This window comes from Carcharhinus amblyrhynchos, chromosome 16, assembly GCF_965287045.1.
Source record: "Carcharhinus amblyrhynchos chromosome 16, sCarAmb.v2.hapA, whole genome shotgun sequence".
Lineage (NCBI taxonomy): Eukaryota > Metazoa > Chordata > Chondrichthyes > Carcharhiniformes > Carcharhinidae > Carcharhinus > Carcharhinus amblyrhynchos.
This window is the reverse complement of record NC_137339.1, coordinates 6,653,059-6,679,918: the sequence shown is the minus strand read 5'-3', so window position 1 is coordinate 6,679,918 and position 26,860 is coordinate 6,653,059. Positions and strand designations below refer to the sequence as shown.

At 40.7% G+C, this 26,860-nt stretch overlaps 1 protein-coding gene across 8 annotated transcripts in view; it reads left to right on the top strand.

Moving 5' to 3' along the window:
• Window positions 1-10,883: 10,883 nt before the first annotated feature.
• rbm39a (RNA binding motif protein 39a) overlaps window positions 10,884-26,860 on the top strand; it is a 33,882-nt gene continuing 17,905 nt past the window's right edge. Inside the window, exons 1-10 of one of the 8 annotated variants that reach the window (XM_080204620.1) lie at window positions 10,884-11,258; window positions 13,587-13,645; window positions 14,870-14,935; window positions 15,759-15,932; window positions 17,797-17,866; window positions 20,526-20,575; window positions 21,331-21,525; window positions 22,932-22,949; window positions 24,546-24,617; window positions 25,697-25,750. In XM_080204620.1, coding sequence (XP_080060746.1) covers window positions 15,931-15,932; window positions 17,797-17,866; window positions 20,526-20,575; window positions 21,331-21,525; window positions 22,932-22,949; window positions 24,546-24,617; window positions 25,697-25,750 — 461 coding nt within the window. In that variant the 5' untranslated portion in view covers window positions 10,884-11,258; window positions 13,587-13,645; window positions 14,870-14,935; window positions 15,759-15,930. The other 7 variants (XM_080204621.1, XM_080204618.1, XM_080204622.1 and 4 more) reach the window with 7 other exon arrangements.

Genomic DNA, 26,860 nt, shown 5'->3' with positions numbered 1-26,860 from the left:
TGGGTTTGGCCACACTGCCGTGCAATGCTCCAAGTAATTGGACAATGGTATACCACCTGTCCCTAGTGGAAAAAGTTATATGGAGAAACACCTTTGACCACAAGCCCATCAGGCAGTGCTCTGCATGTAATCTCCTACAGGCCCTGTGGGAAAAGGAGATGGTGATCCTGTTGGATGGTTCCTGGAGCAAATTGTCAAGGTCAGAAGTTTCAAACAAGCACCAAAACCGAGCTTGACTGCTTGTGAGAAAGGCCTTTCCTATCAAACCTTTCCTACACACGTAGGGTCTGTCCCCATCTACATGTTGCCCTCAAGGCAGCAGTGGTGGGGCAGAGACCATTTTATGCTTGCTTGGCAAATGTGCCTTTGTAAAGAAGATCTGGAGAGAGATGAGGTGTTTTTTGACAGTGTTTATCCTGACCAGACCCATGAGGCAGGATTTTAGCTTAATGGTGATGAAGGAAGACCTTGGCTCAATGGACTATTCCCAGGGATGCTCACTGTGACAAATATCAGCAGAGGGTCACCAATTCAGTGAAAGAAGTTCTTTGGCCTGCCTGAAACTTGTTGGTCTTCCAGGGCAAAGAGTTGTCCTTGACCGAGTGTTGCAGACTGGCGCATTCCAAAGCTCGGGACTCGGTGCTGAGGAACGCGCTCAAGCTTGGGATAGTGGCTGCAGAGGCGCAATGGGGGAAGGTCACTGCGTAAGACCTTTCAGCCACAGTGACCTGAGGGGAGGGGAATTATATAGAACTTCCTTGGCTTGTGCGACTCACATTGAATGTATACGGTGAATATTACATGCATCACAATTGTATTAAAGCACCTCAGAGAGTAACTTAATCTATGACATTTAAGTACCTCTGCACCATTTATATGACCATTCTGAAATATCTGTAATGTCCCTTTGGCTGTATGGAAACCTCTCAGGAGTGCGTAGAGTGATGTCTGTGGAGAACCTGAATATTATTGCACTTTGTGTGATGGTCATTTTGCAATGTCAGTAATGTCCTTTCAGATGCGTTAGGAATGAAGTATATTTTTGTAGTAAAAAGAACACTTTAAAACTAGACCATTGGTTCCAATCGGAACATTATCACTAACTTTAGCCCCATCTTGTGGTCACCGGTTTAGCTTGCTCTCTTCCTCACATCGTCGCAAGTGTTCAATGTGACTCGTTTTACCCTTGTTGTCATCTCTTTAAAAATGTACTGTTTCGTTTTAAAAAAGGTTATCAGACAGGTTAAAATCTGCGTCACAAAGTCAGGGAAGCTTAACTTGCCACCTAATCAAAGGATTAAACTCAGTTATTTAACGCCATAGCATTCCGACCAAATTACAATGAGTTGCTTTGAAACGCATTTGCCATTAAATGGACGAAGAATTTTTTTTATTTCAGTAGATTTAAGAACATGGGAATTGGGAGCAGAACTAGGCAAATTCAACCCTTCAAACCTGCTCCATCATTCAATCAAATCATGGCTGATCTCTCCCTGGTCTCAAATCTACTTCCCGTCTGTTCCCTGTATTCCTTTATCCCGTTTTTTATTTGGCAAATTTGCAATTGCTGTCCTATCATCAGGGAGGTCTTGTGGAACAGTGTGTCACATCCCTACCGCTGGGCCTGAAGCTCAGGATTCAAGTCCCACTTCAGGACTTGATGGTCATGGAAGGTGAATAACATGGCGAAACAAGTCGATTATCAACTTTTTAATCAGCCTGTAAATCTTTCCCACACACCTGATGACAGGCGGTAAGAGTGGGAGAGTTTCCTGGTAAGCCACATTGCAGAAGGCACAGCAAACCACTGCAGTACTTTGCCAAGTATCATCCTGGACCAATCCAATGGAACTCCATGGTCATCAACACCTTCTTAGGAAAGGGTATCTGAAGGAGATGGAGGAGATCCAACCACCAACCTGAGCAAAACAGCACAAGACATCTTGCCAACTTTTACAGATGCACCACAGGAATCATCCTTTCTGGATGTATACAGCTCAGTATGGTTCCTGCTCTGACCAAGACCGTATTAAAAGGTTACAAACGAAGCCTGGTCCATCAAGCAGACCAACCTTCCATCTATTGACTCTGTCTACACTTCCTGCTGCCCCGGAAAAGCAGCCGCCATAATCAAGGACCCCATGCACCCAGGAAACGCTCTCTTTCAACTTCTTCCATCGGGAAAAAGATACATAAGTCTGAGGTCACGAACCAACTGACTCAAGAACAGCTTCTTCCCTGCTGCCATCAGGCTTTTGAATGGACCTACCTCGCACTGCATTGGTCTTTCTCTAAACCCTAGCTGTATCTGTAACACTACATTCTGCACTCTCTCCTTTCCTTCTCTGTGAACGGTATGCTTTGTCTATATTGCGTGCAAGAAACAATACTTTTCACTACATGTTAATACATGTGACAATAATCAAAGCAAAAATCAGAGAGCAATGCTGAGAGATCAGAAGAAGAATAGCAGAGAGAAAGGCTGCATTTGGCAAGAAGAAATGGAAGCCAGAGGGATGAATAAAAAAACCCAACAAGCGACTTAATTGTCAAAAGCTTGATTTGGAGTGTTGTATTGCATGGAGTCCAATTTGCAAAATATTTTGAATTGTGGGCTGGAGGAGAATACATGGAAAACATCATCTGGAGCGAGGAGAAGTGAGAAATGATGAAGTGCTGTAGTGTGAAGAGTGAATGAGCCAAGACGTTTGCTGAACCTAATTGAAGTTTATTTATTAGCGTCACAAGTAGACCTATATAGGGAGAATTTAACATGGCCAGTGCACCTAACCAGTATATTTTTCGGACTGTGGGAGGAAACCGGAGCACCAGGAGGAAATCTACGTGGTCATGGGGAGAACATGCAGACTCTGCACGGTGATCCAAGCAGGGAATTGAACCCAGGTCCCTGGCGCTGTGAGTCAGCAGTGCTAACCACAATGCCACCATGCCACAGGCATGAGATGAATTAGGAAATGGCTGGGCGGGGCACATTTTAAGGGTTTGTAAGAGATTTGATAGAGGGAAGATATCGAGGAAGGAAAAAAAATCACTGCTGAGAGGCTTGAAAATTTAAAAAAGTTTTTGGCAAACAGAAAGATGCAGGAGAGAGAGAGAGACATAGAAAGATGACTATGAGCTGCCTTTAGGCAGCGCACACACAATGATAATAAGAGAAATGCGATAGAAGAAAGAAAGAGTTTGAATTAATACATTTTTGAATTCCTTCATGGAATTTGGTCATTGCTGCATTTATTGCCCATCCCTGATTGCCCTGGAGAAGATGGTGGTGAGCCGCCATCTTGAATCAGCTCCTTTCGCGTCCAAATCGATAGAAAGTTAAGGACTTTTGCGGCGCAGACACTGTTAGAGTGTAGGACATGCATAATCAAATTTCAGAAACAGCAATGTGATAATCACCAAGGCTGGAATTCTCCGATCTCGTGCACCTGCCACTGAGAATTTGGCACTCAGTCAAAACTCCACTCACTGCCCCAGGACTGGAAAGTCCCAGTCACAGGCAATTTGATTTGATTTGATTTGATTTATTATTGCCACATGTATTAACATACAATGAGAAGTATTGTTTCTTGCACGTTACACAGACAAAAACATATCATTCATATAGAAGGAAACAAGGGAGTGCAGAATGTAGTGTTACAGTCATAGTTAGGGCGCGGAGAAAGATCAACTTAACGCAAGGTAAGTCCATTCAAGAGTCTGATAGCAGCAGGGAAGAAGCTGTTCTTGAGTCCATTGGTATGTGACCCCAAACTTTTGTATCTTCCTCAAAGGAAGAAGGTGGAAGAGAATGTCGGGGTGTGTGGAGTCCTTAATTATGCTGGCTGTTTTGCTGAGGAGAGGGAAGTGTAGACAGAGTCAATGCATGGGAGGCTGGTTTGCGTAATGGATTGGGCTACATTCACAACCTTTTGTAGTTCTTGCAGTCTTGGGCAGAGCAGGAGCCCAGACCAAGCTACGATACAATCAGAAACAACGCTTTAGGTCAATGAATTCCGGTCCCAGTCATCAACTTGTTTCAGTGATGTTGGTTGAGGGATCAATATTGTCCAGGACCCCAGGGGGAATTCCCCTGTTCTTCTCGACAACAATGTTATTGCAGGTCTTATTTCATGTCTCATCTCATAGAGTCATAGAGGTTTACAGCATGGAAAGAGGCTCTTCACCCCAATTTGTTCATACGGCCCAGTTTTTAACCAATAAGCTAGTCCCAATTGGCTGCATTTGGCCTATATCCCTCTATACCCATCTTACCCATGTCACTAGCTTAATGTTTTTTAAAAGACAAAATTATACCCACCTCTACTACTACCTCTGGCAACTTGGTCCAGACACTCACCACCCTCTGTGTGAAAAAATTGCCCCTCTGGACACTTGTATCTCTCCCCTCTACCTTAAACCTATGCCCTCTAGTTTTAGACTGCCCTACCTTTGGGAAAAGATATTGATTAACCATGTCAATATTAACTTATCTATGCCCTCATTGTTTTATAAGATCACCCCTCAGCCTCCTACGCTCCAGGGAAAAAAAGCCCCAGTCTATCCAGCCCAGCCTTATAACTCAAACCATCAAGTCCTGGTAGCATCCTAGTAAATCTTTTCTGCACTCTTTCTAGTTTAATAATATCCTTTCTAGCATAGGGTAACCAGAACCATACACAGTATTCCAAGTGTGGCCTGACCAATGTCTTGAACAACTTCAACAAGATGTCCCAAATCCTGTATTCAATGTTCTGACCGATGAAACCAAGCATGCCAAATACCTTCTTCACCACTCTGTCCACCTGTGACTCCACTTTCAAGGAACTATGAACCTGTACCCCTAGATCTCTTTGTTCTGTAACTCCCCCCAATGACCTACCATTAACTGGGTCAGTCTTGCCCTGGTTCAATCTACCAAAATGCATCACCGTGCACTTATCTAAATGAAATTCTATCTGCCATTCATCAGCCCACAGGCCCAATTGATCAAGATCCTGTTACAATGCTAGATAACATTCTTCACTGTCCACTAAGCCACCAATCTTGGTGTCATCTGCAAACTTATTAAATTTGCCTCTTAAATTCTCATCCAAATCATTAATGCAAATTACAAGTAACAGTGGACCCAGCACTGATCCCTGAGGAACACTGCTTGTCACAGGCCTCCAGTTTGAAAAACAACTCTCTACAACCACCCTTTTGTCTTCTGTCATCAAGCCAATTTTGTATCCATCACCTTGGATCCTGTGAGATTTAACCTTATGCAACAGCCTACCATGCGGAACTTTGTCAAAGGCCTTACTAAAGTCCATGTAGAAAACATCTACTGCACTGCCCTCACCTATCTGCTTACCCCTTCAAAAACCTCAAATTCACATGACATGATTTTTCTCTCACAAAGCCATACTGACTGTCCCTGATCAGTCCTTGCTTCTCTAAATGCCTATTGATTCGGTTTCTCAGAATACCTTCTAACAACTTACCCACTTCAGACATTAGGTTAACTGGCCTGTAGTTCCCATGCCTTTCCCTGTAGTCCTTCTTACACAAAGGCACAATGTTGCCACCCTCCAATCTTCAGACACCTCACCTGTGGCTGATGATGATTAAAATGTCTCTGCTAGGGGACCCGCAATTTCCCCCCTAGCCTCTCACAATGTCCTGGGATACACTTCATCAGGTGCTGGAGATTTGTCTACACTGATGTGCTTTAAGACTTCTAGTTCCTTTTCTATAATAGTTACACTCCTCAAGACATCACTATTTATTTCCCCAAGTTCCCTAATATCCATGCCCTTCTCAATGTAAATACCGATGAGAAATATTAATTTAGGATCTCTTGTGGATCAGCACACAGATGGCCTTGTTGATCCTTAAGAGGCCCTAGTTACTCTTTTGCCCTTTGTGTATTTGTAGAACCTCTTTGGACTCCCCTTTGCCTTATCTGCCAAAACAATCTTGTGTCCCCTTTCTGCCCTCCTGATTTCTCTCTTAACTCTACTCTGACACCCTCTGACATTCTTCAATGGATCCACTTGATCCCAGTTGCCTGTCCATGTCATGTGCCGCTTTCTTTTTCTTGGCCAGGTCAAGTTATCCAGAGTTCCCTACTTCTACCAGCCCTGTCCTTCACTCTAAAAGAAATGTGCTTACCCTGAACCCTGGTTAACACACTTTTGAAAGCCTTCTGCTTACCAGACATCCCTTTGCCTCCCAACAGACTCCCCCATTCAACTTTTGAAAGTTCCTGTATGATACTATCAAAATTGGCCTTAACCCAATTTAGAATTTGAACGTTTGGGCCAGGCCTATCATTCTCCATAGCTATCTTAAAACTAATGGAATTATGAGTCACTTGTCCCAGAGTGATTCCTCACTAACACTTCTGTTGCCTGCCCTTCCTTATTTCCTAAGAGGAGGACAAGTTTTTCCCCCTCTCTAGTCAGGCCATCCATATACTGAATGAAAAATTCTTCCTGAATACACTCAACAAAATTTCTGAAAAATGGCATCTCCAAGACTGCAGCTGTGTGCCGCATTGAAGTCTGGACTTTGTACACAAATCCCCGGATTGGACACAAGGCCCTCTGACTCATGACCGAGACTGCTGTCACTGAAATACAGCCATCACTCATGACAGATGGTTGGAAATCTGATGACCTGTGGGCTGTTTGAGTTTTTCTAGCATCCCAGGAAACAAATGTGAGAAATGACTTTAATCAGAATGCTAATTTCCAAAACCTGGATTGTGGACATCCAACACTTCCAGAAGTTGTATCAATGGTTCAGGAATAACACTTAATGAAACCCACCTGTTATCTGTGCACATTAGGTTCTGGTGACCTCAGCACTGAGCATGTTACATGCAATGCCCATTACATAGTCACTATATGACTATATAGTTCTATGATTCAATCAGATAGGATTAGCTGAGAATTTAGGTGTTTCTAATATGTTGTTGAGGACTCAATGGGCCGAAGGACCTATTCTGCACTGTATGATTTTATGATTCTATGTCTAATATTGGTGACTACAATCATAGAGGAATCTCACTCCTCTGTATCTCCAGCAAAATCTTCACCAGATTTCTTCTGAACCACTTAGCGCCACATCTCAATCCGGATTTGCTGCCAGAGGTTCTGTGCAGTTTCAGAAAAAGTTGAGGAGCCAGTGGAGTTTTCAGTTGGCCAACTCCAAGGGAAATGCCAAGAATAGAACATGGACCACTAGGCCATGTTTGTCGAACTCACCGAGGTCTTCAACATAGTCAGCCATGTGAGTCTTTGGAAGGTCATGGGGAAATTCAGCTGCCCTGAGAAATTCACCACGATGATTCGACAGTTCCACGACAGTGTGCTCGCATGTGTCATACGAAAGGGAGTAGGCCATTCTGCCCCTCAAACCTATTCCACTTTTTAATAAGATCATGGATGATCTGATTGTAACCACAAATTTGCATACCGCCTAGCCCCAATGACCTATCACCCCCACGTCTTCCCCACTACCCTAGCTTACCAAGAAGCTATCCACCTCTGCCTTAAAAATATTCAAAGACTCTGCTTCCACCACCTTTTCAGGAAGAGAATTCCACAGACTCAGTGAAAAGATTCCACCTCATCTCAGTTTTAAATGGGCGACTGTTTATTTTGAAACAGTAACCTCTAGGTTCTAGGTAGCCTCTAGGCTCTAGGTTCTGATGCCTGGGAACTGGAGTCTCGAGAACCGAACACAGTACAGAAACTGTTTCACTTGCATTCAAGACATTCATCCCAGATACTTGTCTGTGTCTCTGCAGGTCAAGGAACAAGAAACTGCACTGCTGCTCCACATATAAGCAGAAGAAATTATTCGGGGTAGTTGTGTAGGCTGTTGTCAAGGCTTTGATGTTACCAGCATGGAAATTACTTCTCTTGTGGTATTCCCCATAGCACCCAAGCAACAACAATGAATTATTTTTTTTGCTCCTTTAACCTTGCTTAAAAAGTCCCAAAAAGTTAATAATTATTACTGGACAAAATAATTAATGTCGGCCTGAAGAAAGAGACATTAAGGCAGGACACTTGGTCAAAGAGGAAGGTTTTTAAGCAACTGACAGAGGTGGACAAGAAAGGGAGCTTGGAGGGTGAATTATGCAGGTTTTGATTTTATTATTGGCACATGTATTAACATACAGTGAAAAGTATTGTTTCTTGCGTGCTATACAGACAAAACATACCGTTCAAAGAGAAGGAAATGAGAGAGAGTGCAGAATGTAGTGTTACAGTCATAGCTAGGGTGTAGAGAAAGATCAACTTAATGCAAGTTCATTCAAAAGTCTGACAACAGCAGGGAAGAAGCTGTTTTTGAATCAGTTGGTACATGACCTCAGACTTTTGTATCTTTTTCCCAAAGGAAGAAGGTGGAAAAGAGAATGTCCAAGATGCGTGGGTTCCTTAATTATGCTGGCTGCTTCGCTGAGGCAGTGGGAAGTATAGACAGAGTCAATGGATGGGAGGCTGGTTTGCGTGATGGACTGGGCTACATTCACAACCTTTTGAGGTGAAGGCATGACAACTAATGATGGAGAAAAGGAAATGGGGATAGCTTCACTTAACCAATAGCAATACTGCCTCACCCAAAGCAGTGAATAACTCAATTCAGTTATCCCTTTTTCATCTGCTGAACATTGGAGACACATTGCCAATGAGCTTCCAAGGCAGATAACTGAGGCACGGTGGCACAGTGGTTACCACTAACTCTGACCCAACCCGACAACCCACTCAACTATCTGCTAGACCTACTTGTCACCTCACCACCTAACCTACCTGCCACGCTACACACATGCTATTCTACTCACCTGTTGCCTCACCCACCTACCAGTTTGGGCGACCCTGAATAGAAATGGGGAAGTTATTTCCACTTCCGGGGGGGCCAGAACTAGCGGTCATAAATATGAAATAAATGATATAGGGAATTCAGGAGGAATCACTTTACTTATGAAATCACTGATCTGTGTGTCCCAAGGTACTAAATGAGCAGTCTATTGAGATTGTAACATTCATGGTACAGGATACTCCGATGCTTGTTACATCAATTCCTGACTAGTGATGAGGATGGGGCCCACTGGGAGTGTTTTCATAGGTCACCAGAACAGTTCAACTGTCAGCGAGCAACTCTTCTTCAAGCAATCAGTTTCAGGGGAATTTGCAGCGGGGGGAAAGTCTCACATAATCAAAGTGCTGCTGTTAGCTCTGCGGAGCGGGGAAGAGGGCTCAGGGGAAGTCTTGGTAATCAAAGAGCGCTCAGAGGAAGCCATGGGAATCACACAGAAATAGAGAATCTGGTGAACTGGTGCGACAAAAATAATCTCTCCCTCAATGTCAACAAAACGAAGGAGATTGTCATCGGCTTCAGGAAATGTAGTGGAGAACATGCCCCTCTCTACATCAATGGGGACGAAGTAGAAACGGTCGAGAGCTTCAGGTTTTTAGATGTTCAGATCACCAACAACCTGTCCTGGTGCCCCCCTCTGCCAGCACCACAGTTAGGAAAGCCCACCAATGCCTCTACTTTATTAGAAGGTTAAGGAAATTTAGTGTGTCCACTATGACTCTCACCAACTTTTACAGGTGCACCATGGAAAACATTCTTCCTGGCTGTATCACAGCTTGGGATAGCTCCTGCTCTATCAAGATTGCAGGGAACTACAAAGTGTCATGAACGTAGCCCAATCCATCACGCAAACCAGCCTCCCATCCATTGACTGTCTACACTTCTTGCTGCCTCGGCAAAGCAGCCAGCAGAATCAAGGACCCCACACACCCTGGGCATTTTCTTTTCCATCTTCTTCTTTCAGGAAAAAGATACAAAAGTCTGAGGTCATGTACCAACAGAGTCAAGGACAGCTTCTTCCCTGCTGCCGTCAGACTTTTGAATGGACCTGTCTTGCATTACGTTGATCTTTTTCTACACCCTAGCCATGGCTGTACCATTACATTCTGCACTCTCTCCTTCTCTACAAACAGTATGCTTTGTCTGTATAGCACACAAGAAACAATACTTTTCATTATATACCAAAATATGTGGTAGGAGAGGGGGTGAAAGGGGGTGAGTGTGGGGAGGGTAAATGTGGGGGATGGGTGGGGAGGGTGAGCGTGGGGGAGAGGGAGGGGGATGGGTGGGGAGGGTGAGCGTGGGGGAGAGGGGGATGGATGGGTGGGGAGAGGAGAGGGGTGGGGAGAGGAGAGGGGTGGGGGAGGAGGCAGGGGAGTGTGAGGAAGAGGGAGGGGGTGGGTGGAGAAGGTGATGGGTGGGGAGAGTGAGTGTGGGGGAGCGGTAAGGGTGGGGAGAGTGAGTGTGGGGGAGCGGGAAGGGTGGGGAGAGTGAGTGTGGGGGAGGGGAGGAGGAGGAGTGGGAGGAGGAGGAGTAGGGGGAGGGGTGGGGAGTGTGAATGTGGGGGAGGGGTGGGGAGGTGTGTGAGGGAGAGATTGATGGAGAAGGGGATAGGTGGGGGAAGGGTGGGGGCATGGGTGGAAAGAGTGAGTGTGGGAGGTGGAAAAAGTGTGTGGGGGAGAGAGAGTGGGGGGGGTGGGGGGTGGGGTTGTGGGGGTGGGGGGTGGGGTTGTGGGGGTTGTGGTAGGGGGTGGGGTTGGGGTTGTGGTAGGGGGTGGGGGTTGGGGTTGTGGTGGGGGGTGGGGGCTGGGGTTCTGTGGGGTGGGGGCGGAGGAAGCTCACTTTGAGCCTTGTGGGAAGGAGAGCCTAACGTCACTGAGGTTGCCAGTGCGACCCCGTTGCCATGGCGGCGGCGATAGGGCGGGGGAGGGAGAGGAGAGCCGCACGCCGTGACGCGGAGCCCCTGCGCGGACGGCGTCACTGGGAAACCCCGTGCGGCGCTGGCGGGCGGGGACGGAACCGGCGCCATTTTGTTGTGTCTCGGAGCGCTCGAGCTGGGCTGTTTGTTCATGTGTCCGTGAAAAGGGACGGAGAGCAGCCGCGCACCCATAAACACATATACTGCACACATTTCACTCAGAGAAACCCGCTTCTGTAGAGAAAAAAAAATTCAGAGAGCTAATTCGCCTCGCAGATCCGATTTTAATATTCTGTGTATAAATATATCTCCACAAGAGAGCCTGAGCGAGGCCTAAGGGCGGAAGAGGAGCCGGAGCAGCGAGGCCTGAAACCCAGGGATTGGGAGGAAAAGAATCAGCCTTAGGTCGCGGAGAAAGGCGCCAACGTTCAGATCCGACCGGATTCGCACACTGTTATATTTTAAGGTAAATTTATTTCCCTACCACGGTTTATTTTTATTCACCGACCTTTTCCCCCGGAGGCCGCGTGTTATTTGAACGGGTGCGGGACAGGAGACCGCGGCCAGATCGAGCAGCCAGGAAATCCCAAACTGCTTTTTGATGGATTTTATTATTTTAAAACCGCGGGCGGTCGAAGTCGAGGTTTTTAGTGGTCAGATTTAAGACGATGCGGGAGCCTCTTAACTCGCACAGATGTCGAAGTTATTATGCAACACACTGGGGCTGGGAGTGAGTTCCCCACATTAATGCGCAATAAGTTTGATTTTCCTACCCTCTCGACCTCCCTTTTCCCCCGAAGCTGGCGAAGGGCATTTAGTCCTTTTATGAAAAAAAACACACAAGACACGTCATCTGAAATCGAATCTAAAATCATTTCCAAAGCGTGTAAGCCTCAGAATAACCAAGTGGAGACTTTCTCTTAGGGCTTTCCCAGGTATTGAATATCCCTCTAGAAACTGAGAGAGCAAGCACTTGTTAAAAATAAAGAGGATAAATATGTAGGGGGATAGGATAGGGGAATGGCACTAGGGATAGCAATGTTAAGACCTGGTACAGCTCCATGTGAAAATAGATCGCTTGCATGTTCAAGGCTAGGACATTGGCGCCTACAAGAAAGCTTCACTTTTTGGTAGTAGGGGATAGAAAGTAGGAGTAGGCCATTTGTCTCTTCACGCCAGCTCTGCCATTGATTTTGATCATGGCTGATCATATTCAGTTAATGGGGAGGCATTGGCCTAGTGGTATTATCACTAGATTATTAAACCAGAAACTCAGCTAATGTTCTGGGAACTCTGGTTCAATCCCACTGCGGGGCAGCTGGTGGAATTTTAATTCAACTTTTTAAAAATCTGGAATTAAGAATTTACTAATGATCATGAAACTACTGTCAATTGTTGGGAAACCCCCATCTGGTTCATTAATGCCCTTGAGAGAAGGAAATCGGCCCTCCTTACCTGGTCTGGCCAGCATGTGACACAGTAAAAAGTCTGACAACACCAGGTTTTAGTCCAACCTATTTATTTGATAATACTCACAAGCTTTCGGGGTTAGCCCCTTCGTCAGGTGAAAGGGGCTAACCCCGAAAGCTTGTGAGTATTATCAAATAAATAGGTTGGACTAAAACCTGGTGTTGTCAGACTTTTTACTGTGTTTACGCCAGTCCAACACCGGCATACCCTCAGCATGTGACTCCAGAGCTAAAGCAATGTTGACTCTCAACTGTCCTGCTCTAGGGATGGGCAATAGATGCAGGCCAGCCAGCAATATCCATGTCCCATGAATAAATAAAAAAGAATCCTGGTTTTCACTCCCCTCTGTGGTAGACATTTCCACACATTCACTACCCTTTAAGTGAAGATTTTTTTTCTTCATCTCATGATTCTGTTATGTAGTGTATTTTTGCTTTGAAAGGAGGCACACTTTTTAAAGAAAAGGATTGTTACAGGTTCTCCATACTTTAGTCAGTAAACACTGAAGGCTGTAGAGTGACATGAGTTACAGCCCTTAAATTTGCACACTAGCGGTCATTCAATGTGGAGGAGGGAGAATCATTTTATTTTATCAGTTCTGTTCATTCATGTTCTCAAGACTTAGACACTAGTTCCAAGGTCTCAATCCTGAGGATCCATTATAACGCTGCAAGGTTCAGTTAATTGAAAGCTCATTTTGGATTTAGATTTGAGCTTTGTCTGGTGCCTTAAGTATGTTTAGATTAGCTAACTAAATTTCTTTCCATTTTGAAGAAACAGTTCTGTGGCAATTTAATGTGTTAATTTTGAACAACTCCTAGCTTTACATCAAAATTCAGATTGTGTTTAGATGGTGTAGATTCCCATTCACCATTGCTAAGGGTTGAAGTGTGTGTCATTATTGAAAAAAGCACATTAAGGCATGTGTAGTTTGAAAAGTAGTTGTTTTGGCAAATCTATTTTGGGGCGTGCAAGTGCTACTAAAAGAATGGCGTGTAAAGTTTTGAGCCATTTTGCATGACAGGAGCAAACCTAGACCATTGAGTCCATATTCCATTATTTTATCAGATTGTGGCATTTTTGTGCCTCAACTCGGCCATTACATTTTCTGGCCTTCTGCCCTTTGATGTAAAGTCGTGGATGGGGCAGACCAGCCCTGACCCAAATTAAGCTCCCCAAGAACCAAACTAATTCCCAGGCATTCTGTGATTGTGGTAGTTTCACTTCAGGAGCACACTATGCTATTGTGCAATTTATGCTAATTATTTTTAATCCAATCTTGCATACGCCTTCCTGTAAGTATCATACTTGCTTCCTGTAACAGGGAACAAAGAAACAGGAGTATGATATTCTACCTTCAAGCTTGTTCTGCCATTCAATCAGGTAGTAACTAATCTGTATCTCATCTCCAGCTACCTGTTTTTGCTCCCTATCCCTTATTGCCTGTCTCAAAAATACAAAATGTAAAATTTTAATTGTGTCTGCGTACATGATAATTTGGGGTTACTGTGATCAAGATCTTCAGTACCATTGTATGAAAAAGTGTATCCGCTCCTAAATAGCCCTGTTTTTATGTCCCCTTGTTCTACATTTTCTTCTAGGAGAAAACAGTTATCTACCATATCAAATTCTTTTTATTATTTTAACTATCCAAACTCAGTAGAATGCAGTCCCAAGTTTGTGCAACCTGTTCATAAGTTGACCTTTTAAAACCCGGTTTCATTCTGGTGAATTGGATTTTTAATCTTTCGTTTCCATATCTTTCCTGAGGTGTGGTGCTTAACATTGAACATAGTACACCAGATTTTGGTCTCACCTAGTCTCTACAATTGAAAATCACTTTCTCCTCTTTGACCTCAAGGGGACTGGAATACAATGTTCCATTGGCCTTTTGCATTATCTTTTACTGACCTGTGTACATTACGCATAAACCCCTTTACTACTTCACAGTTTCTACTCTGCCATTATTAGGAAATAGTCCAAACTACCTATCTGAGTCAAAACTGGTTGACTTCACTCTTTCATGGATTGTCACTGGGCTAGTAATCCAGAGACCCAGGGTAATGCTCTGGGGACCTGCGTTTGAAACCCGCCATGACAGATCGTCAACTTTGAATTCAATAAAAATCTGAAATTAAAAGTCTAGTGCTGACCATGAAACCATTGTCAATTGTCGTAAAACCCCACTTTTCAGGGAAGGAAATCAGCACCCATGTCTGGTCTGGCTTACTTGTGACTCCAGACTCTGATTTTGCTTGCATTCGGGACTGTTTCTCCTTTCCACTCAAGAGCTTTTTTAGGAACATTTGCTGTTGGCTTAATATCCCTTGCAACTTTTCATATTTCCTTTTTGCACCAGCTACTTTCTTTGTATTTCCATGTTACCTTTAATAGTGCTGTTAGCCAAAGGATTTTCACTTTTCTTTTGCCTTTATGGAATTCTTTTCTTTTAACTTGATACTGTCCCTTAACTCAGTTGTGGCAGCATTGCCTTTTAGGGAAGGTGTACTGGTTTTGTATCATACCAACTACTACTTTGAATACCAGTTTTGCTGCTGTTTGCTCCTGCTAAATGTCATTATGCTAATAGGCTTTTCTTTTTGATAGATTTTGGGTAAATTAACAAACTTGTCAGATGGAAAAGCTAACCAAATAGATCCATTAATTGGTCAGGTAAAATTTATTTTATTTCTGTTCTTAATTTTTGACTTCAATTGAGGCTGGCTGCTTCAGGACAACTAATTCTACGAGATAGGGCCCAAAAGATCAATGTACTGAAGGAAAATAATTTATTATGTCAAATGTAACTTTCCATTTTTCTGTCTTCAGAAATTAGTTGTCCAATCCGTGATGTGAACAGTCTTTCTGATGTCTTTGAAGAATATTTAACAAGGCACCAATACTGTGTCAGCACGTTTGTACAAATTCTAGGAGCAGGATTGCCCCTCTCATTTCCTAATGAAGATTGTATGCCTATAAGGTTAAATGAATTTGCACAGCCGACAGTGATGATTTCCCTTCCATCGCTTTTTTTGAGCATGATGTTGTCGTAAATGGAGCAATTGTGCTGATTTATTGAACAATTTTCAGTTTTGGGTGCAAAGGCCCTCAAGAAGAATTGTAACTTTCCCGTAATTTTTGTTTTAGATCATCATTCTGTGGATCTAATTGTCAAGTTTTAATGGCTCCTATGAATAAAATTGGTGAATTTTCTCTGAAGGCCAGCACCACAGTTGGAGAAAATGTTTTTTTGTTCCTTTTTGTAGAAATCTAAATTGTGCAAAGATGATGCATCAGACAGTATATATGCAATTGAAAAATTAATGTAACTGAAATCCAGATGGAATCAAATTCTGTCAAGAACGAAGATACCATGGAAGTAAACTGTGAACTAGTGGCTGTCAGATAGTTGTGGGGTGGGAGTATTATCTACTTTGCTGAAGAAGAATGTCATGTGCAATTGTAAAAAGAATCATTTTGTACCTGTGTGTTGCAGATTCTCCAGTGTTGTTGAAAAAGGAGGGCTGATTTTCTACGGACTGCTAACAAACCCCTCAAAAAAATCTACAATATTATATATCCCTATATTTGAAGGATGGAGCCCTAATTGTTGCTACGCCTTCACTGCAAAATCTGTGATAGTAGAAATTCTGTAACCATCAAATTTCATGTAAATTTTTCTGCAATTTTTTGTCCACGAGACGGGTTGCATTTTTCCATACATTGTAAAACTATTCTGAAAAATAGTTCCTTCTGCTGTAAATGGCCAGCTTTGGAATCAGTTATTTTTCTGTTTTAAGAAGCAGTCTTGCAGAGGTAGATTTTGTGCAAATCAGCCAGTATCTTACTAATGTGCATTGTTTCCCTAAAAAGCAGGAGTTTTGAAGAGTTTGGATGAAAAAAAACTAAAATAATACTGGGATGTCACACACGGAAGCAATGGGTAAAAATTTGAGACTAAATGAAAATGATAGAGCCTGAACAACCATTTAAAGTATTTTGTATTAATACGCTGAATTTTTAAATTTCAGCCTAAAGTAAAATTATCCCAAGACTAACTGCATGAAACGGGTAATTTTTTTGTGTTGTTTTAAGTAAAAATATCAGCGTATCAAAATATTTGCTGCAGCACTTTTAACAGTGCTTGTTTTATCAATGAAACATGACGAGTAAATGAACAGGATAAATAGCCAAGTTCCAAGTTGCATGAAAGATAGAATCTTGCGTCAACAACTTGAACCTGGAGAAATCGAGCATGTGTTAAACTTTCAGCATGCTGAAATAGATTAGTTATGACTTGATTACTTTTCCTTATTTAAATCTCAGGGATTTAATTTTGTAGCTCCTGATTTAAGGGGGAAAAAAAATCTGTGGCCTTGCTGGAGCCATCATAGTTTAGTGTCCAGCTGACCCCACACCATAATGACCTGTACTTGTGCTACAGGGTGATTTTGAAATAAATCTTCGTAGCCAGAAAACCAATATTGCATTTTCCTGCAGATGTTTTTCCTCCATATATTGTCATTGTTCCTGGGTGGTCTGACTGCCCATTAGAATGAGGTACTACTAAAAAAACCAAAAATTATCAACAAAGCAAAAGATGTGTATCAAAAAAGCCTGCTTTAACAGAGGCTTTATATTCTAAAGTATTCAATTTTTAATGATCTAAGCAGTCTCCTATTTAAATCATTTTTATTATATCTAGTACAGTTGAGTAATGTTTTGTAACTGAATTTTCTGGATCATGTAAATGAAGTAGTTTATTGTAAAACAGTATTTATTGACTTAGACTGTTCTGGTGTTGCTGAACATGTCTAAATTTTGTGTGCCACACAGGCTTTTATTTGTGACTTCTACAGCTTTTGTCAAAGCTACTTATCAGATTCTTAAGGACACCAATGGCATTGTCTGTGTAAACAGCAGATTTCTTAAAACATTCTACTAAAGTTTTCATATGGGGAAAGCTTTACCACTGTTCAATTAAATAGAATCTTCAATGAATATACATTGACACACCAAAATGTTAAAACACTAAATTTATTCCTCAAATTTAATTCTGCTCATCGTTATACCTTTTAGTGAAAGCATGCATAAATTATTTGCTCTCATCAGGGAAATCAAATAACAAGATTTGAAATTCTACCAATTTAGCTGCTGAGTAATTTGTCTGGTTGTCCTAATAAACTTCTGGAAATGTATTGCATAAAATACATTGCAGCTTATTTTGCAACCTGCACATCCAGATATTAAAACAGACATGAGGAGAAAGCTTCAGTTAGCTGTTTGGACTATTTCGTAAATGTTACTTAGGGCTTATCCTTTCGCCAATCCCTCCCAAAGCAAGGTATTGATGTTTTAAAAAATATACAGTTTGCCAGTGTTACAAAATTTTTGAGAAAGAAAAGTGGGTAAATTTTAGCTAAGCAATTAGGTAGAACATTAGTCATTTTTATTATAACCTGTTTAGAAGACATTCTGATTCAAAACTACTACTGTATTCTTAATTGTCCCTGCTTCTGTTATGTGTTTTTCAGGTGGCAATCAAAAAAGATGGCAGATGACTTGGATATCGAAGCAATGCTCGAAGCACCTTACAGGAAGGAGGTGAGGAGCAATGGCACTCACGCAGGTCATAAAATACAGAACAATATAGCACCATTTATGAAACTACTGCTGTGCTATACTCATTGAATATCACAGTTCCATAACCCTTTCATTTTAATATTTACTGCATATAGAATACAGATATTTCACTACATTTAAGTAAAGTTTTTCTTTACTGTTGAGCTGGTTCTGCAACTAGAAATGAGATCTTTTTTTGCAGTAGTTTCGATTAGAGTGATGAATAAATGCCCATCTATCTCTTTTTGTAGACTTGCCTAGTGATATCACATCTCTACTACCATGAATACAGCTTTGATTCCAGTCTGAACTATCAAACAATAAGGTAGTAATTGCGTGAAGTATCGCTGTTCTGTGGTACCCTGGGTAAAAACCCAAAGCCCAAGAAAAGATGGCCTATTCTTTGGTATAGCAACAAGGTGAAAGTACGGTTTTAAACAGTAAACTTATTGCATTGTAGTATCAAAGAGTAGATGAATTGTAAACAACAACAAAAAAAAATCCATTATTTAGAGGTTTTAGAAGAGAAACTAATATTCTGCATGCAAAAAAAGTTTCACAGAACCTAAACGTAAACTATATTGATCTGTTAAATTTTACTTTCACTGTATGTAATGCATTTATACTATTGATAGAATAAAGTTCTACAGAAAACACGGCCCTGTTTACACAGAGAAATCAAGATTCACGATTGGAAGCTTACAAAATGGCTGGATTTGCAGTCTCATGTAGGCTGGGTGTAGGAAGCTCAAGTGTTGGGCCATTGAACCTCAATTATGCAGTTGACAACTTCAAATAAATGATTCCAGAATATGGGCTAGAGCCATTGTCCAGAAGATAGACGCTAATGTATTTGTTCCACTAAATTATTTTGAGATTCCCCATCTTTTGATCATGCCTTTGCTGCAGTCGAAGCAGCTGGAAGCTTAACCGTAGAGTTTTGGGTGGCCTGCAAAGACTCAGAGTTCATCCCGATTGTTAATAAAGCAGAATGTAGTTGAAATACCATTTTGTTATGGTATTTTTAAAATATAGTTAAATTCTGAGCTAAATTGATTGATTGTGCAGGCTCTTCTAAGGATATTAAGACTAAGGAACATAATGAGATAAATTAGTATTGTGATAGCTGGCTTCTTGTTGCCTGTTCTTCAGTAAATTTTATAATACAGCCTGTGTAAGGCTACAAAAAGTAATTCATCTAACTTTGAGGCCTGAAGGTAAATTTTAGGCAATTTGTGCCAGTAGGTAGAGCGCTTGCTGCATCCGATTGGTGTTTCGCTGAACGAAGTGGGATAAATGTAGATGCACGTGAAAAGTGTGTCTGAAACAGACTCTACAAACTACAGAACAAATGCATAACGTCTTTCATCTGTTCTAACACAATATTTTGTTTTGACTAGCTCAAGGCTTGACGGTCCTTCTGCAAATTGCATAACTTTGCTATACAGAATGCTATTTATATCACACTACACATACATGGAGGGGTAAAGGGGGGGAACCTTTCTAAATCTAACATGAAAAATGCTGACAGGCACTTGAGAATTTATTTTTGCTGGAAGCTGTTAAGTAAAATGCTTTTGCGGTACAATCGGAAAGCATGCTTCCTTTGCAGTGCTACTGAGTTTAACTCATTTAACTTGTTTATCATTGTCTTCAGTGAGGAGTGGCATTTAAAAGTGCATCTGTCACATGAATACAGTAATGTAGAATTTAGAGCCGGTGACAGATTATTTTAATTTGTATGCTTTCAGAATTACCATAAAACTTAAACTTTGCAAGGAGCTTATACTGTAGAACACATGCTGCCAGCATATTGTGGCCAGGGGGAGGGGTGTTATTTTAAAAAAAACATGAGTTTTACAATAGTTTTTGACTAAATTTAAATTAACAAGTATCTTCACTGTGCACATAATTCAGTCCATGTGCATTTTTAATAAACTTCTACAAATGTGTCCAGGGGAGTCTTAAACCTCATGGTGCAATTTTTATAAAAGGCTAGTATTTTGAAAAATAAATAGATTGTGATGTGATACGTCAAGCTTTGCCGCTGCAAAATAGTTGGATTGTGTTTGAATAGTGTTTCTTTCATTTTACCTGGTTTAATATAAATAATGTTCCCTGTGTAAACAGGACCACATTTAGGGAATGATTAGGCTGAACTGGTGGATTATTGAAGACTTCAGATTTCTTGGGAATCGGCGTTACTAAGAGGTGTGATTCCCTGTTTGCTTCAGGGCGAGATGTGTGAGAGAGGTGACTTCAAGCTCTTACAGTCGCACCCTTCCAGCACAAATGGGCGAAGACGTGAGGAACAGGACTGGTCGCAGGAAATCAACTGTGGCTTACAGCTAACACAGCCACACATGTCTTAGGCACACTTTTAGCACTGGTACTGATCGGTGTGTCAGTAGCAGCAAGATTATCTCCTATCTTCCTAAATTCCTAATTTATAAATTATGTAATTAATAAAATCTAATGTCTATAGAAGGGTCCGTTTCAAAGAAACTTTAGAGTTTCTATTTTTGTAATATTTTTTTAAATCATTATGTTCTATATTTTCTTATTCCCTCTTCCCTTCCCCTCACGACTTGCAAAATGTTTCCCCTTCGTCATTCTGATGTTCTTCTGTCGACCTGCCTAGGATGAGAACAAATCGAGCAAAGCCAATGGACAAGAGGAGCGTAGTAAAAAGTAAGTAAATTATTGTGAAAAGGCATACATTAAAGTAAAGCCAAAAATTTTAAAATACAATCCAAGTCCAATAAAGTGATCATGTTTCGGTAGGTTAATACAGAATATGATTTGTGCCTTTTTAATTCAGTTTTTTAAGAGCAAATGAGATGTTTTACACTATTTTCATTTGAAGCTTTTAAAAACTGGAGAAATCTTAAGCAGAGGTTTCCTCTTAAAGAATAGAGTGCAAGAGCTTTTGGAATAAAGTCTTCATGCACGAATTGGATGCAAAGTGCTCTTGCTCTTCCATAGTGTCCAGTTTTGGAGATGAAGACTTCTGGGCCTTGGGCCTTTATGCCCTGGCACTGAAAATGACTGTCTACATCCATATGTTTTTTAAAGAAACTACTGTATTGGCCATCTTTCCCATAGATCAAAATTTGGTAAATTTTAGTTGATAGTAGAACAGTGCAATTGATATAACATTCAGAATAGTTTTATTTGCAGTTGTATTAGTACCATGGAGCTGAACCTCTACCTGTAAAATATTAGTTGGACATTTCAAAAATTGAAGCCAGATCTGGACAGCAGCTTCTACGGACTGAATTGGCTGATCATGCCAAAAGCCTTGCTTTGGTGCATTGATAGCAAATGGTGTTTCTGATGCTGATGTATAACTTCTCTTTAATAATTGAATTAATAGTAATATTGTCCTGCAATCAGCAGCTACTGAATTATATGCCTACATGACGTCACTTACATTTTTTCCTCAGGAAAAAGAAGAGCCGAAGTCGCAGTCATAGTCGTGAAAGGAAAAGAAGCAGAAGCAAAGAGCGCAGGCGCAGCAAAGAACGGGACAGGAGGAGAAGCAGGAGCAGAGAGAGAAAGAGCAGCAAGAGTAGAGAACATCGTCGCAGTCGAAGCAAGGACCGCCGGAGGGTAGAAAGAGGCCGCTATAGGAGCCCATTGTATGTTAACTTTTCACTCTTTGAAATCTTTTCTATATGCCAAAGATGCTGGAAGTACTCAGTGGGTCAGGCAGCATCTGAGTGAAACAGTTAACCTTTTGAGATTGATTTTTGAGTGGATCTGTGGGGATTTGTCAACATGACTGTTTCTGTCTCTACAGATGCTGCCTGATCTGTGTATTTTTAGTATTCTGTTTTTGTTTAAGACTTTCAACATCTGCAGAATTTTCGTTTGACACCTTAGCTAACTCGCATTTACTAAACATAAATACTGCAAAAATAATTTCCAGCTACAGAATTAGATAGGAATGCTTGAAGAATAGGTTTCAAGTGTAACAAAGTGTTCACATCCCATACTATAGGTAATTGTATTTGATCAAGTTTGTACTTGATCCAAAATTGGTTTGAGGCCAGTTTTTTTTAGCATGTCTACACCAAGCCAGAGCAAATTTCTGAAGGAGGGAATACTGTAGATACCTTTTTCTTTCAGAATATTTTTTGTATTATACAAGTAAATGTTTTAATTCCTTTGATACAGGGCCAAAATTTATGAATCAAAACATAGCTGTAGTGGTTAACATCCACACTGCATTTCAACGGACTCTGGCAGAGGTGAAAATTCCTGCCACTGTTACCGATCCTCCTACATGGATATAGTTAATATGTAGTCCATTGTTTCCATCCTGATTCTTTGCTAGTTATCTCTATACCTGCTGTTCCATTAAATTATTGAATGTCTTGTGCATGGTATATTGCAACTAGTGTACTAACATGTTCTGGATGGATCGAATCTTGATGCCATCTTTTATTCCCTTCACAGTCACTTTTGGGGCAAATAACTGCTTTCAATTGAAGGGCATATCTTTTAAGATTAGTGATGGGCATTTTTTTAAATGCAATCTTGCCAGAAATGTACACCAGTCTGAACAACCTTAATAACACAGACAACTAATAAGAGTTGACTAATTGGGAATTATTTTTGTCTGGCAATTGAGAGTTAAAACCAGGACCTAGCAAGAGTAAAAGTGTTAAGTGTGGGGTATTTTTAATCTATTTCTCTGCTCTTGGTGCAGCTTCTAATCCTGATGTTCTAATATGGTACTGGTATGGTATACATTTTCAACTTTGTAAAGGTTTTCTTTAAACTTCAGAAATAATTGAAGATTGTTCTTAGAACTGATTTCATAATGGAATCTGAGAAAACGCTGTTCCATTCTAATTGCACTTGCAGTTCACGAGCTGGCAGTGTGTTCCTGTGTTAGCCACAAGATGGCTTTTGAGGATAATCAATGCTTGCGCAAGTAGTAATAGTTTAAACTGACCTCAGTCAAACAGTGGAATTGCTGATGCTTTAGAAGTTGAGTGTGTACTCATGTAAATTCTTTCTGCCATCTCTACCTGCTTAGTTTGGAGAAGCGACTTATGTAAGTATTTGTAGTGTTATTTCTAATCCCTACAATTATACTCGATCAAAACTGCTAGCGGTTTTTAATCTTCAGCTTGTGAGAACGGGGATAGTATGTTGTGACATTGTGTTAATGATCAATTTTATGTTAATAACACATGCTTCTCCAACTTAATCTGACAATCTTTCATGTGGTTCTATTCTTTTGAAATGGGCATGAATCTGTCCGCAAACATTGCATATACCATATTTTAAAAATGTTTTGAGTAGTTTAAATGTCAGAATTTGATAAGATATTGCTCATTATCCCATTCTTATGCTCTGGTAACGGATAAAACACTCCCACTCAGACATTGTCAGTGTCTAAATGACTCGGAAACTTAAAATTTCAGCCAGCTAGTGACCTCTCAGTTGCTGCTTCCTTCCTGCTCTCCTTTCTCACCTTTTTTCTCCTGCACAACACCTCACTGAAGAAGGCATATTTACCATTTTTGCATCTAAAGAGACTTCCAATGCATTTAATTGCAATTCTGTTTAGAATGAAGTTTCATTCCTTTAATGTGTTTTATCATTTCTGCCAAACTTTTTAAAACAGAAGACACTTCATTTTGGCACACTCCTTTTCAACATTTAAGTTGATGTGCAACTATTTTAAATGGTTGACTTATTTTGCACTGTGAATTATTTCTGTAATTGCAATTTGCATAGCCTTTAGAATTGAGGCATTTCCCCCCACTATGACAGAAAACACTTTTTGCAGAGCAACGTTTGTAAAAGTATTTATAAATTGTATAGAAAAGTCTCTAGCTTGCATATAATGAGTAGACATGGGGCTGAGTGTACATGCATGCAGAGATGCTGAATTGTTACCTCAGTTTCATTTTTTTCCTTTTCATCATGCTTTATGCTCGATTCCGATGTGATTATTTTGAGAATGGGTATTGAGAACAAATTGTCCCTTGTAACATACTTTTACTAATAGCTTAAAAGTTGCACATTGAATATTGGTTATGGTTTTAATGCCCATTTCCAACTTTGACTTTTAGAATCCACAAAATAAAATCAAATGCATTTGTTTTTGCTTAATTAGAGGAACTATGTTAAATAGATTTTATTGTTTTACATTGTTCAAAACGTTTGTAACATATGCGGCTTATATTGTGCCTGTTAACTTTCTATAGCGGCCTACGTATGTGTGTGTTTACCCTTCGCTGTGTTTTCACTGCTTTGAATGATTTTCATTTGCATCCTTTTGATTTGGGATTCATTTGGTGTGTGATTAGCCAAAATGACTTATCTTTCATAATTTACATTGTAAATAATAATCGTATGTGCATATGGTAACCATAGATCTGAAAGCCTACAACTGAGGTGGAATTAGGGTAGTCAATCCTTGGCACAGTAATAACAGAATAGATGGGGGAAACACATCTTTAACTGGTGACTAAAGCTCCATTATAAGAAGGTTTTATATCACTTTCCACTATTGTAAAACTAACATTCAGGCTGTCATTTTGTCATGTAAAACTTGTTGATGCATCCCAACCCTATTCAAAGCCTGGTGGCTGATATGTCTTGTAGCTATAATGGGCTTTGTCTCATCTTTTAATTCTAGTTCTGGTCCAAAATTCAGCAGTGGTAGCAGCAGCAGAGGGAAGATTGGCATGCAACCCGGTATCAAAATAAGGTGTGTTATTAAATTGTATTGGTTAGGAGTCCTACTTAAAATGACAAACTGGTCCATTACTTTTTGTAACTAAATATAAGAAGCACTCCATAAATATGCCCGCCAGTCTCTTTTTCAAACTCCTGTTGATGGCTTGAACAACTGATGGTATGTATTTAAATGTTTTAAAACAAATTGTGAAGGTTCTTTTTCCAGAACTAATACAGATTTAAAACGTGAAAATTAGTTTGTTTTTTAATTTAGCAATCTCGCAGTTAATTTGCACTTAACCTAACAGACAAGAACACAGGGAAGTATAGGAGTTGGAAACATCATTGACATTCATCTGTTCATTCCAGTGTCTAGAAAATATATCTGGCAGTAGTTCTCAAAACCCCTTTTTTAAACCAGCCTTTCCTCAATTTGTTGGACATGAACCCTGCTGTACTTGAGCTGTCTATACCATACCCTACCCTCTTGCGCAGCTTAGTTAATTCCCATCTATCATTTTACCTGTTCTCTAAGCTTGGAACTTGTTCAGAAAATTAAATTGTTGAGTTGTTCATTTTCACGAAGTTCAGGTAAAAGTAGTAGTCATGTTCTATGTATTAAAATATTTAATCCATTTCAACAGTAGAATCTTGCCAGCACCTGATTTACACTGCAGCTGTCTGATTATTAAAACGGTGAATTTATTCATTAAAGCTTTTGGTAATTCCCTCCAGACCCATTCTATAGCTGGATTTTTTTTCCCTGTGACTGATTATGGAAATAATTTGGTATTGTATGAAGCTTGTGACCCCTTAGCGGATGGTTTTAATTCCAACAATCTGGAATTAATAATCCTAAATGTACAAATTGAACTTCACAGAGCTTGAGACAGTAAATTGTCAACTAGTTTTTGCAGTAGAGTAGATGGATCTGAGCTGAGACTTTCAGAAATATACTTGGCTCTTCCTTGGAAACTTGCCAGGACTTGATTTACGTTGCAGCTGTTTATTAAAACAAACCACTTGCATATCTCAAATTTATTAATTATTGCTTTTAGTAGCTCCCTCAACATGTACTAATTTGTTCTCGTGTTTTCTTTCATTTCAAAGTCGAAGGCGCTCCCGAAGCAGAAGCCCCCATAAAAAGGATAAAAGTCCAATAAGGTAATACCTTGGATGCAAGAAACAACATTGGTGGAATTTTTACATGTTTACAAAATTGCATGTTTTGTAGAGGTAGAGAGGCGTGAGTCAATCATTCTGATTTATAGTCAACTTAAGATTTTTGTTTTGAATTGGGTCGTTGTATTTTTGGGTTGGTTAACGCCTCAAAATCGGTTGCAATTAATGTGACCAAGGATATGCGCAGTGGACTTTGCTATTAGTTCTTTTTGTACGTGGCTATTGTATTCTGCAGCATTCTTTCGATTTGATTTATTGTCACGTGTATTTGTATACAGTGAAAAGTATTTTTTGTGTGCTATACAGACAAAGCATACTGTTCCTAGAATACATAGGGAAGGAAATGAGAAAGGGCAGAATGTAATGTTACAGTCAAAGCTAGGGTATAGAGAAAGATCAACTTAATAAATGGTAGGTCCATTCAAAAGTCTAATAGTGGCAGGGAAGAAGCTGTTCTTGAGTCTAGTAAATGTTTTCAGACCTTTGTACCTTTTTCGCCAATGAAAGATGGTGGAAGAGAGCGTGTCCGGGGTGAGTGGGGCCCTTGATTATGTTGGTTGTTTTTCTGAGGCGGCGAGAGGTATAGACGGAGTTAGTGGATGGGAGGCTGATGATGATGGACAGGGCAATTACTTGTAGCTTTTTGCGGTCTTGGGCAGAGCAGGAGCCATATCAAGCTGTAATACATCCAGAAAGAATGATTTCTATGATGCACCTGTAAAAATTGATGAGAGTCGTAGTGGTCATGCTGAATTTACTTGGCCTTCTGAGAAAGTAGAGTTATCGCAGCTTTCTTAACTACAGCATTGGCTGGAGGGACCAGGACAGATTGGTGATCTGAAAACCCAGAAACCTGAAGCTCTTTACCATCTTCGCTTTATCACTGTAGACAGGGGTATGTCCTCCACTACACCTTCTGATAACTATCTCCTTCATTTTACTGACACTGAAGGAAAGATTATTGTCGTAGCACCATTTCACTGATTCTCTCTCTTCTGTGCTCCGTCTCATCATTGTTTGCTTGAGATCCTGCCTGCTACAGTGATGTATCAGCAAACTTGAAGATGGAGTTGGAGCAGAATTTGGCCACAT